Below are 13,056 nucleotides of genomic sequence, written 5' to 3'. Positions count from 1 at the left end.
GAAACAGGTTTCAAATTCAATGGGAACCCATATTTGGCCGTTTCGGGGCAGCACAAAGTCAGGAGGTTTAGCAACATAATTGTCGAAATCTGGATTTGTTTGAGTTGGCTTTTTTCTGGCTTTTCTCCACAATTCCACAGTAAATATGGACATTTTGGGCATCTCTACAAACGTGGATAGCTGACGTATGCGCATCAGGTTTAAAATTCAACGGGAACCCATATTTGACCGTTTGGCGACAGGGCAAAGTCAGGAGGTTTAGCAACATAATTGTTGAAGTCTGGATTCGTTTGAGTTGGCTTTTTTCTGGATTGTTTTCTTGCTTTTCTCCATAATTCCACAATAGATATGGACATGTTGGGCATCCCTACATACGTGAAGAGCTGACGTATGCGAATCAGGTTTAAAATTCAACAGGAACTCATATTTGGCCGTTTGGCGACAGGGCAAAGTCAGGAGGTTTAGCAACACAATTGTCGAGTTCTGGATTTGTTTGACTAGGCTTTTTTCTGGCTTTTCTCCATAATTCCACAGTAGATGTGGACATGTTGGGCATCCCTACATACGTGAAGAGCTGAAGTATGCGAATCAGGTTTCAAATTCAACGGGAACCCATATTTGGCCATTTGGGGGCAGCGCAAAGTCAGGAGGTTTAGCAACAGAATTGTCGAAATCTGGATTTGTTTGAGTTGGCTTTTTTTTTTATTTTTCTGGCTTTGTTTGACTAGGCTTTTTTCTGGCTTTTCTCCATAATTCCACGTTAGATATGGACATTTTGGGCATCAATGGGAAGGGGAGGAGCTGTAGTATGTGGATCAGCTTTCAAATTCAACGGGGAACCACATTTGGCCATTTGGGGTCAGTGCAAATTCAGGCACTTTAGTAATAGAATTGTCAAAATCTTGATTTCGTTGGAGCTGGGTTTTCTCCATAACTCCAGGGTAGATATGGACATGCTGGGCATCAATGGGAAGGGGAGGAGCTGTAGTATGTGATTCAGCGTTTATATTCAACGGGGAGCCATATTTGTCCATTTGGGGCCAGTGCAAAGTCAGGCACTTTAGCAATAGAATTGTCAAAATCTACAGTACAGTACCATACTGTACTGTCTTTTTCATGACTTTATTATACTATACTACGACTTTTTTCAACGTACTATGATTTTTTTTTAATCGCTTTATTCGATATACTATATTATGACTATTTTCGACACAATATACTATGACTTTTTTCACCATACTGTATTGTCTTTTTCATTACTTTTTTCAACATACTATACAGTACTATGACTTTTTATCACTTTTTTCAACATACTATACAATGAATTTGTTGATATACTATACTAGGACCTTTTTATCACTTTTTTCATCATACTTTACTATGCTTTGACAACTATAACTTTTATGACGTTTTTCAACGTACTTCATTTGGTGTTTATACTATGACTATTTGCACTTGTAATGACTTTCATGTTGTAGGTTTGTGCATTTGCAAGTCTGAGTTGTTCTGGATACAATGGGGGAGAATCCCTGCTGGGTCTTCGTGGTGATCACATAAAGGTGCTCTTTGGATACTTCAGGTGTAGTGTCTTGGATTTCAGGTAAGTCGACACGAACCCACATAACAGTTGGCAGTGAAATGTTTGGAATAGTGTGTACCAGTGAAAATGACAAAGCTTGTTGACCAGGTTTATTACAATATTCAGTATTTTAAACTTTATCTATTCCAAAATCCAATGTTGGACTCCGCTGCTGTAACTGTATAGAAGCATTAAACCTCAGCATACATAAGCTTAATTAACTGTTAAAGTGTACCTGGAAAAACAACTGCTACACAAAAGCAACTTTTTCATCAATAATATTAATTTGCTTCGATTAAAAACTAAATAAAAAGGGAACACCCCGTTAAATACTCTCACATCTTTTTTTCTCTATAAATAGAAAATGTCCATCCCACTATTTAGTAAGTGTTTTGTTTCTATGGTAATACTTTTAAAAAATAAAAACATACAGTTACATAAAAAGTACATTTGTTAATCCAAAGCTTACATCAATGCTGGAAGCACTGAGTCTATCTACGTCCTCCCACTCTGCATTATTAGTTAGAGCAGGACAAAGCCAAAAGTCCAGCATGGCTGCCTCACTTGACTCAGTCTATTGTCCCTTCACATAGCTTCAGTCAGAACCAGGAGGTTACCGTTGATCCCAATCCTCCAAGGCAATTATTTATTTTGCCAGTTTTGTCCAGTAGAGGGCAGCAGTGTTTCATAATTCAGAGTTCCCACTTGTTGCATTCATCTGTTGCTTCTCCATTTAAGCTTCCCGAGCCTTGGAGGAAAAGCATCCCATTGTCCAATACAATGCAATTAATGCCAAGATGGGGTGCATGGCACAAAATATGAAACGGTGCATTGTCTACAGAGTGACGTAACTGCTGCCAAATAACTCACTGATCTGTGTTCCAGTGTCATAGCACTGTGGGAGTTGCTTGTTATCAGAGATACGATCAGATGTTGCTAAGAAAACATCTGTACTCAAACCATTTCAACAGCGTCTTAAGATCTGATCCTGTATCAGTGATAAGATGAAACATTTGTTTCAACTGCCACATTTTATTTTGGTCTTCTCTCCTCAGCAGCTGTCCCGTTGTCTTCAGACTCGGGAGGTGACGCAGAGAGAGCGCAGCCGTTGAGCCAGGGTGGCCTCCAGCTCCTCCAGAGGCAATTCTCCCCGGCAGTGAACCAGCATAGAAGTAGAGTTGTTCCCTTGTCGGGCCGCGGCGGGTCCCAACAGCAGGCTCCTGAAGCCCTCTCTGTCCAGTAGAGCAGGCATCTGCTGCAAGAAGTAACCTTCACAGAATGAGCTCAGCTCCACTGAACCATGAGCCTGAGAAAAGAGAGGACAATGTCATTTTTTTTGCCTTAAAGTGCTCGTATTATGCTCATTTTCAGGTTCATAATTGTATTTAGAGGTTGTACCAGAATAGGTTTATGTGGTTTAATTTTCAGAAAACGCCATATATTTGTTGTACTGCACAATGGCTGCAACTGCACCTTTCACCCTGTGTGTTGAGCTCTCTGTTTTAGCTACAGAGTTAGGCATCTCACTTCTTTGTTGGGATTCGCACATGCGCAGTAAGTACTGCTAGCTAGTCCGTTACAGAGTATGAGGGAGTGCCATGCTAGCAGCTAGGCAAGCATTATAACATGTGTTACAAAGTGACACACGTTCGTCACGGAAGTAAAGGCTGGACTACAATAGAGCTGTTTGGAGCAGTTTGTGAACAGTGTTTTCTATTGGAGATGGTAAGTCCCTTTGGGGTGGACTTTGGGCTTTTTCACTTTGTAAACCTATAACGTGCACAAAAAGATATATAACACAATAAAGGAAAGAGGAAAAGCCAAAAATACATAATATGAGCACTTTAATAAAAGTATAGCTGAGTGTCAAGAAAACTGCTTTTTGGTGTTAACATGGTGTTAACATGGTGTCTTTTGTGCAGTAAACTGGATTTCCCAGTTGATGTGTGAAATTAGAATCCTCTCACTTATTATACTTAAGAAATATAGTTTGTATTCATGCACGATTATTTTTGTATTCATGCACGATTATTTTTTCCATTTAACATTCTCCTTCTGTGAGTCACCGTAGTTACAGAGGCATATAGAGCACATGTCTGCTATATAATAAAGCTTGCTATTCTGAAAGTTCACATATCAGTACAATATGATCCCGGCTTCTCAGTGCATGTGTGTGTTACCTTGGCTATCTTGTAGATGCTGACTGCATTATCCAGGTTGATGAGCTTAGAGCAGATGCGTTCACAGTGTCTTTGTAGCACCCCCAGCTGGAAGAGACTAGCAGCTGACAACAACTGTAGGAGAAATCACAAGCAAATATATTATATTTCATTTAGTAACAGCAATAAATCCAACACTTGGATACAGAAGTAAAGGACAATTCAGTTAGTTTGGGCTATTTGTTAAGACATAGAGAAACATTTATACTGAGAGAGAAGTCTCCAGTATAGCCAAATGATCTAAACCACATATCTGGAGATAAAGGTGAAGGATGAAATTATACAATTTGTCAAACATTCGCTGCATTTTACTGCTTTTATCCACTTTGACCTACAGCAAATAGTGTCGCTGTGTATGCAAGCAATTTTACAATGCAATAGAGCATTGTAATGGATTGTAATCGTGGTGTGTTCACCTTTGTTTTTAGTTCTAAATAGGTTTTGCTTTACTGGGGTTGTACCCACATGGTTGAATGCACTTATTGGAAGTTGTTTTGGATAAAAGCTAAATAAATGTAATGTTTTAACCAGGGATTTGCGTTATCTCTAAATGAACATTTCTTTTAAAACCCTTTAAAAAGCAATATGCATACACTGCATTTACATGGCTTAACTCAAATCCAAGAGGTGTCACTGAATAGTACATTGCAGAAAAAAAAACATTGTATAGGTGCATGTGGAGAGGCAGCGCTAGGCAGGAAGTAACTGTTGTGTCCTGGGTACACACTTGTTTCATACTCATTCATTACAATCTTATCCAAAACATGCACTCTGCTGTGCCAATCTTATTTCTTAACACAAAAAGTCATTACGTTTTTAATTATTTTTTATGTTTTTATGGTATTGTTGAAGCAAGTAAATTGTGCTGTCTTCATTGTCAGCAGAGTTGTAACTGATGAGATTGAGATGTGACCAGGGTTCGAATTATGATTTCATTTTTGTGGGGTTCTCCTTAAAAAAAAAAAAAAAAAGAAGAAGAAGAAAAAAGTAGTCTATGAGCAGCAAATGTTGAGCATTAAACATTTCATTTCCTGCATTCAGGTGGGGTTTTTTACGCACCTATTTACCTTCTTCTGAATCAATGTATGCTGGAAATATCTTTATGTAAAGGGCAACATAGATTACAATCCAAATATAAAAACATAATGGAATATATTACAAAAGGCTGTCAGGCATTCTGTATTGATATTTATGACTTTTCTAATTATATCTGAGTCAGCACACGTGTAGCCTCTAGAGGCATAATTTACTCTTCCCTCCTCTTTTGCGTCTTTTGTTGGGGAAGTAACCTCCTTAAATGTGCACATGACAATTATTCACCTCAATGATACATGAATTCATTTTAATGAATTAATAAACCCCTGGACTGTAATATTTCAGATGTTTAAGCAAGATTTCTGCTCATGTTCAAAACTTTGTGCACATTCAAAATATAACTCATCTGTGCTCTCTGAGATTTAGAGGAGTCGTGATATTTTGAGAAAAATAAAGTTATAATAGGCTATTACAAGAATAAAGTCACAATATTTCTGAAAATAATCTACCTGCATCATAGTCTGCTGTGCATTACGTGATTGCTCTGCTGATATGGTAGATCTCAGACTTTCTGACAGACTCAGAGCCCCGTTTGGGTCTCTGGTCTCTGAATGAGACAAAGTTTAGGGAAGTGGCTGTACGCTGCTCTACATCGGGGGTGGGAAACCAAAACTACTGCAGAAATACACGGAGCACAAACGGGACACATCTGCCGCAGCATGCCCACAGCAGAGCGCGTCCTTTATAAACCTGAAGCTGCACAGACCACGGAAGGCGCGCTGCAGCAGCTCCGTGGTCTGTGCCGCTGCTCGTCTCTGTTTTTACAGCGAGAGCGGACACTAAGGTCTGCTTCAGAGCTCCGTGTGTTTGGGAAAAGTGCTTTATTTGTGATTTAAATAATGGTGCTGATGATTTTTATAGACCCCCACAGGTGTATGATTTTACTGCTTTCATGGGAGCTCATCCTCTCTCTCAATGGGAGCTCAGCTCCCACTGGCTCCCACGTAATTCGAACCCTGGATGTGACCATTTAATCCTGAGAACATGTATAACTAATAACCCCTAGGATTTCCAAGAAGTATGTTTCACACAACTACACAGATAGATGGTGTGTATCCATTTAGTGGTTCTCACCTCCAGCAAGTCAGGAACAACTGTTTTCAGCGACTCTGTTCCTCCACAGTACAGGTATGACATCATCATCTGCAGAGGGGTCAAAGGTCTCATAAAGGAAAAAGTTGCTACCGTAGTTGAACTAAATGATGCATGCATTTTGTAATATGCGATATTTCTGTCTCCAATTCCTTTTTCATCAATCTTGATTCATGTGTCACACTGAAATAAAGAACTACTTAGGGAAGTATTTTTGGAAATAAAGAGTAGATTTTTTACCTGGAAAATGTTGTACTTGATGTCACTGATCTCAATGTCCTTGTTGGGGCTTCCATCTGGTCCAGAGCACGCCAGCAGAGACTTGAATCTAAAAGAAAACAAATATCTTTGTCAAAACACTTTAGAATTTTTTTAATGGCCATTGTCTGTAATGTATCTTTCTGTCCAGTGTGAAGCTGTCTGCACTCACCTGTCAGAAGCTGTGATCAGCAGGACTCTGTGGCCGTAGAACGGTTTCCCCTCCACCACAAATGTCACATCTGACATCTCCTGGTTATTCAGGAAATGAGGGTCTGTAGGAAAACATATCAGCACCTCCTTACAACTCCATTCACAGGACAGCTTTTTAGTGACAAGTAAGCCAGTCTGAACACTGGTCCACCATCATACCAGCACACATTCAGACAGTGTCTTGTATGCAAGTGTTCCGTGATTGTGCCTAGATCCTCACACCTGGCATCAGTATGCATCTCAAAGGTGTCTCGAGCTCACCATTTTTTTTTTTTTTTAACATATCTTTATTGAATTTCCAAGGGGCACATACAACATAAAGTAAGACAGCCACGGAGTAAAGAATAATCACCACCTCCAAATGTGTGTAGGTATTGAGAGCCCAAAGCAATTTATTTTGGTGTAAACAAAACCTCTATTTAAAACACTGGTAACTGGATCATGTAAGGTATGTACAGGGCTTATCTCACGTCTTTGGTCAATGATTCTATCCGGGGACTTGTTGACTTGTTGTGTTTGCATTACGCAACCTCCTCTCAGTATTATTTAGTACAATCCTCTAGAGCTGAAATGATTAGTTGATTAGTAGTTGATCGACAGAAAATTAAGCTGCAACTATTTTGCAAATCAATAGCAAAAAAAACATTGCCTCGTTCCAGCTTCTCAATTGTGAGAAATTGCTGCTTGTATTTGTCTTATGTGATAGTAAACTGGCTATGTTTTAGGAAATTGTGATGGGTGGGAATTTTTCACTTTTTTATAATATATTATTGATCAATTTATCAAGAAAATAATTGGAAGATTAGTCAAAATTAGTAAATTAGTAAAAATTTCAACATAACGCCATATTAGTCATCCACTCACTCCAAACATTGAGCTATGTGTCTTCATATACATTTAAGAATCATAGTTTCCTTACCCAACTGTGCTGAAAGAGTTGCCTTCATCCCAGGGATGGCTGGAAGAGGTGCGGGGCCAAAACAGTGACTGAAAATAGTTGCCAACTGCTGTATAATGGCATCATTCTGGAGACAAGAGAAAGATGGGCATTATATCACACAGCTAAACTCTTGCTGACAACATGAAGAGGAAGACAAGCACACACTCTGGGGTTTGTGTTTGATGGTACCTTGGTGCTACGTAAGATAGTGAACATCAGGGGCAGGCCTACGGTGACCAGCTCCTCGCAGTAGTCCTCTTCTTTGATGGTGGTGAACTCTCTGAGGAGTGAGAGGGCGACCCCGGCCCTGGACTGCTGCTGGGCACAACGCAGAGACTCTAGCCACACATGTAGTTTCCATGGTACACCTAGGTCCAAAGGGGAACATTTTTTGTTTGGTTTTCAAGGCAAATCACAATTTGAAAAGTAAGCAAATCCTCTTTGACATGTGATAGGTACCCAAAGCTCGTAGCTCCATGGTGACGTCCAGGTAGCCATGCTCAGCGCTGTAGTAGCTGGCCTCTTGCAGAGCCTTCATCCTGGCCTTGCAGAGCCTTGCTATGCCCACCTCTGGCAGGGCCCCATGGCCAGAGGAAGGGGTGGGGGAGAGAGGGAGGAAAGGGCAGATCCCGGCCTCCTCACCCTCCACCCCCTCAGCTAAGATCTCCTCCAGAGACAGGACATCCTCTTTGACTTGCTGGGGCTGAGTCAGTAGCTTTCTCAGCACGTTCCTGACAAGATAAATGGAAGGAGGAAGTGGGGAAGAAAGAAGACAAGGAAACAGAAAAACATGAAAACATTAATATATGTCCAAACTGAAATGTGTACATGGATTTTTTTGTGACCCTGTACCCTCCTCTCTGATTACATAATCTGTCACCCTCACTGTGGAATGTGAAGTGTTGAGTCTGCATTGTGTTCACACATACACACAGTGAACAGGTGGAGAGGTTTACGCTACCAGTTGGTGTTTAGAGACAGATGGACTCTGAATATAAGGAGGCTTTTTTATATACTCTTGAACCTTTCAAGGTTTTCCATTTCACCACATGATAAAAGGGATAAATCAATCCTCGAAGCTCAAATGCAGACTCGGGTCAAGTATGATAGAGTGCTGACATAGTTAGCGTTATTTCAGCGTTACTTTCTTCTCTGCAGTTAAAAAGCGAAAAGCAGTTTGTTAGAAGCTCCCAGCAGCATCTGTTGACAACATGCCGTTTTCCGATCAGATTGAGAGACACATACCTGTGTCCGTGTGCAGCAGCATGACTGAAGCAGTTCATGTCTTCATAGAGGGATGACGTAAGGGCATTTCCATCATGGGTCTTTGATAAGGGGTCTGCGCCTCGTGCCAGGAGCAAACTCACCATCTCATAGTTGCCTGGGAAGCACATAACAGTCAATTACATACACATAAACATCCTCAACACATTTAAATGAGATATTTTAACATTATCAACCATAACTATCTAACTTCGCTGTTTGCAAAGCCGTACTTTAAGTAATCTATTCAGCTCATGTTTTTGCCCACAGGTGCAGTCTACTTTGTATTTTTGAATAGTTAACATATCATCCCACAACTTAACATTGTTTATGGCTTCATTTGATTGTGTTTTTATTGCTTATTTTATAATTCATTAGTGCAGTTATACTCTAGATGTCTTCTTTCTGGCTTTATTGCACTTACTGCTGCAACAAACATAATTTGCATTTTCAAACAAGCAAACACATTCATATTAGGCCCTATTTAAACACTTTCATTGCTGCTATGTAAAACATGTGTCTCTTTTACTACAGCTATGTGTGGGTTTTAGATGATCCCGCTGAGGAATGCTGCCCAGAGGCTTCTAAACAACCACAGGCAGCACTCACTTTGCCTTTATTTACCCTCTCATTTCCCCGTTTCTCCACCCAATGTGTCGTTCACAAATCAATCCAGTGCTACTGTTGGTGGTCTTTTGAAAAACTAGTCCACTACTGTACTGGTGGCTGATAACTGTGAGAGGTATTATTAGTTGATTTGCAGAAAGCGGCTCTAATTCATTCATCTCTTTATGTCTCCCTTCCCAGACTTCCTGCCTGTATAATTTAGTAGTAAGTAGTAATTTAGCTGCCATAAATCAGAACACAGACCTTCTGTAAGTCGGACAATGCTCTAACATCATCATTGTGTTGTTCTGTGTGCTGTGTGTGTGTGTGTGTGTGTGTGTGTGTGTGTGTGTGTGTGTGTGTGTGTGTGTGTGTGTGTGTGTGTGTTTGCCCACCTGCTGCTGAAGCCAGCTGCAATGGAGTGTCTGCTGTACTTTCCTGTCCATTGCGGACTGCGGCCCCCTCCACGTTGGCCCCTGCATCCAACAGGAGCTGGAGATACACACCACATCTGTTACACTGTGCAATGTTTAACATCCTGTAACTCATTTATGGCCTGACCTCTGACCTCACATTTGTCAGTCAACTTTTGAAAGTATAACTATCCACAGTTAGCTCAGGGCTATGTAGAACAACCTGCATTTATTGTGCCTTTATAGCAGGACATTTCCCCTCGAGTAAAAAGTACACTACTCATGTAGCATGTCAAATTTGGGGTTCTTACACTAGCTATATGGTGGTGGAAACTACATGTGTGTGTATGTTTCCAACCTGCACTACGGAGATGTGTCCATGCAGCACAGCAAAGGTGAAGGCTGCCCAGTGTCGACTATCAGGATGCACAGAGGGGTGCTTTGGGGAGCATGGTGGAACCTGAACGCACGGGACAAATCGGTGTTACAAACCAAGATGAAGATAATACTCTCAAGTGTAGAAGTTTACATACCATGCAGCACTTTAATAAATGTGTCCATATGTTTAAATTGTTGAAGCCTATTTACCGCCACGTCAAGGTTAGCCCCGGCATCGATCAACATCTGGACTAAGGCCTCGTCTCCAGCTGCACAGGCATACATCAGAGGTGTCATCCCCTGAGTGACGAACAGAAAGGAGTGCAATGGACAAATGAAAGAGGAGAAACAAATACATGAAGTGCTGCTAAAAAATGATCTCTGGAGTATGAGTATATAAGTATAATTTTGCAATATTAATTTAAACACACATCATACATTAAACACATTTATACCGGTATACACAAAGAGACAGGTGTTCAGTACCTGGTCATCCATGCTGTTGACCCCATCTGGCCCCAGCAGATGGATGGCTTGGCCAATGAGATCTGTGCGTCCACAGTTGAGCATCCGAAAACCCAAGTCTAGGTGGAACTTATCTGTGGCGGCTTTGGAGTCCAGACGCTTGAAGGAGCTAAAGCAACATTCAGGCCTGATGGAGACAGAAACACAAAGAAAGAGTAAGATAATACTCTGTGAGAGGTAACCAGCCGAGTCTGAGAAGAGGTGCTGGAGTTTAATGTGACTAGATCCAGTCTAGAAATCTAGCAGCAACAACCCTTGAGAGTGTATGTGTGTGTTCTCATTTACTTCAGCTGTCTTGGTTCACAGTCCAGTCCTGGAAGGAGTAGCCTGGCAGTCTGTCTGACATCATCACTGTCCACCAATAGACTCTTGCGATGCTCAGCATGAACTATGGCCACTCTCATCCACTCCATCAGAGGTGGCAGCAACAGGAATGGCCTGTAAAATAGAAAAGATACATAATTGCACTTCTGTCCATTTATATGCTTGGTACAAAACATTTTTTATCAACTATAATGTAGAAGTAGTACACAGCAACATCTGTGTGGAGGATGTCTTCACTTGTGATTCAGTCATGTTGATAGGGAAACTGTCTTCAAACAGATGACGTATGTATGTCTGGCAGTACTTCCCCTCTTACCCTGACCAGTGCACAGTGAGTCACACACACACACACACACACACACACACACACACACACACACACACACACACACACACACACACAAATAACAGATGTGTGTATAAAATATGACTGATCAGTGTTTATATGTTGGTTTCCAGGTGGTGCAGTTACACATCAGCTTTCTTTGTCTGTAAGATATGATGGGAGATGAAAACAGAACTGTGACTTCATTTGTGCTGTAGTTTGATAGACAAAATACTGCAGTGGCTTCAGAATAAACAGCCTATTTTTAAACCAGCTGTAACAGAAAGAACTACTTAAGGGAGATAAATAAAAGTGCAGCACTCTCACTTGGTTCTCTCTTTTCTAGAAAGTATCTATAAACCATGCCAAACTAAAAAGGCAAGGAAAGGATAAAAATAGAAATGACAGACAGGATTGACCTGAGCCTGAGGGAACAAGAGAAAATGACATTAATCTTGGAGAAGCAGTGGAGTAAACATCAGTGGAGGAATAAAAGAGAGCAGAACATTAAGTCTGCTGTGGTATTTCTAAACATGGCATTCTGAAAGTCATCTGGGATATTTAATTGTTATCTTTTTCTTTCTTTCTTCATTGCCCTCTTCTTTCAACTAAACCCCCATTGAAAACACTGGTGATATGGTTATCTGCAACGCCACGTCTAGCTGGTTATCTGGTATTAATCCCGTCTTGTATGTGCCTTTCTCTCACCATATGTGCCAGTGAACAATGACACATTATTGTTGCTTTGCGTTTGATCCTATGGAGCCTCATTCAGAGTGTGTTAATGATTGTTTAAGAACACTGCTTCTGTGTTATCACGAGATACTAAGCAGCCTTTCTCCTGCTGTGATGTTATTCTTAGAAGTGGCTTCACCTTTGTTCTGAGGAGACGCAAACACTCCAATGCATATCATGAATACAGATGAAGGCAAAAGCATGAGCAGTATACAAGCATATAGCTCTGTATTGTGCATGCTACAGGGATTGTTGTTACTGTTAATAATCACTTGGACCCCTGCAGTGCCATGTAATGTATATTGTAAAGTCACTTTCCTAAAGTGGATCTTCATTTTATCTGAAGGTTTCACAAAGTGAAAGTCAGACTTTTTAATACCTCACTTAATGTAATATGCACCTGAATTTAACAAACACATATGTATAAGAACTTTTTAACATCGATAATGAAAGCTTTTCATAACTGGATGGTTGTTGTTGGATACAACTGTGATATTATAATTACGCACATTAATTATTATCTACAGTATATCTCAGGAACCTGCAGATACCGTGCTGTCCCCTGTTTCTGCCTGTTGTATCTTCTAGCTGATCTGTCTGATGTTGCTACTTTATTAGTCAGTGATCAGACCCTGCTGTCACCCAGGTGTGACGGTTAACAAGCAGACAGGAGACTGATGGGATGAGAAGGAGTGGAAGGGGAATGCTAAATGGTTCTGATAGGTGCATACAAGGAGGGTTTGAGTGTTTGGCAGGGAGGCAGGTGGGGCATGTCATGATGAAGAAGGGGGTTGGTGATAGTGCTGCAGGGTGTAGAGTGATAAGAAAGTCTTGTTTCTGAGGTGAGGCGGGTCAGTGGGTTTGGGAATCAATGTTATACTCCTCTTAATGGGCTTCACTCACCACAAATAGGACTGTGTCTGAGTCTGTTTTTTTTCTGTGTGTGCATTTGTGCATGTGTCTGTCTTTCTGAATGCCACTCAGCTACTTTACTGCATGCTTGCTTTCAGGCATGCACGCGGCACTGAATCCAGAACTAAAGCAGCTCCAATCAACTCTATCAAGCTTTTAACACGTAACACTTATTGATC

The 13,056-nt window shown here is 40.8% G+C and overlaps 1 protein-coding gene across 1 annotated transcript in view; it reads right to left on the bottom strand.

Annotated features, from left to right (window-relative positions):
• Positions 1-1,674: 1,674 nt before the first annotated feature.
• abtb2b (ankyrin repeat and BTB (POZ) domain containing 2b) overlaps positions 1,675-13,056 on the bottom strand; it is a 49,630-nt gene continuing 38,248 nt past the window's right edge. Inside the window, exons 4-17 of the mRNA XM_031283211.2 lie at positions 10,867-11,019; positions 10,543-10,708; positions 10,267-10,356; positions 10,037-10,138; positions 9,661-9,757; positions 8,642-8,777; positions 7,856-8,127; positions 7,586-7,764; positions 7,376-7,481; positions 6,416-6,518; positions 6,226-6,313; positions 5,968-6,036; positions 3,760-3,873; positions 1,675-2,885 (exon numbers count right to left, since the gene is read on the bottom strand). Coding sequence (XP_031139071.1) covers positions 2,652-2,885; positions 3,760-3,873; positions 5,968-6,036; positions 6,226-6,313; positions 6,416-6,518; positions 7,376-7,481; positions 7,586-7,764; positions 7,856-8,127; positions 8,642-8,777; positions 9,661-9,757; positions 10,037-10,138; positions 10,267-10,356; positions 10,543-10,708; positions 10,867-11,019 — 1,909 coding nt within the window. The 3' untranslated portion in view covers positions 1,675-2,651. The remainder of the gene's footprint in view (positions 2,886-3,759; positions 3,874-5,967; positions 6,037-6,225; positions 6,314-6,415; positions 6,519-7,375; positions 7,482-7,585; positions 7,765-7,855; positions 8,128-8,641; positions 8,778-9,660; positions 9,758-10,036; positions 10,139-10,266; positions 10,357-10,542; positions 10,709-10,866; positions 11,020-13,056) is intronic.

The sequence above is a fragment of the Sander lucioperca genome, chromosome 7, assembly GCF_008315115.2.
Source record: "Sander lucioperca isolate FBNREF2018 chromosome 7, SLUC_FBN_1.2, whole genome shotgun sequence".
NCBI lineage: Eukaryota > Metazoa > Chordata > Actinopteri > Perciformes > Percidae > Sander > Sander lucioperca.
Note: the sequence above shows the minus strand (reverse complement) of the source record. Positions and strands in the feature narration are given on the sequence as shown.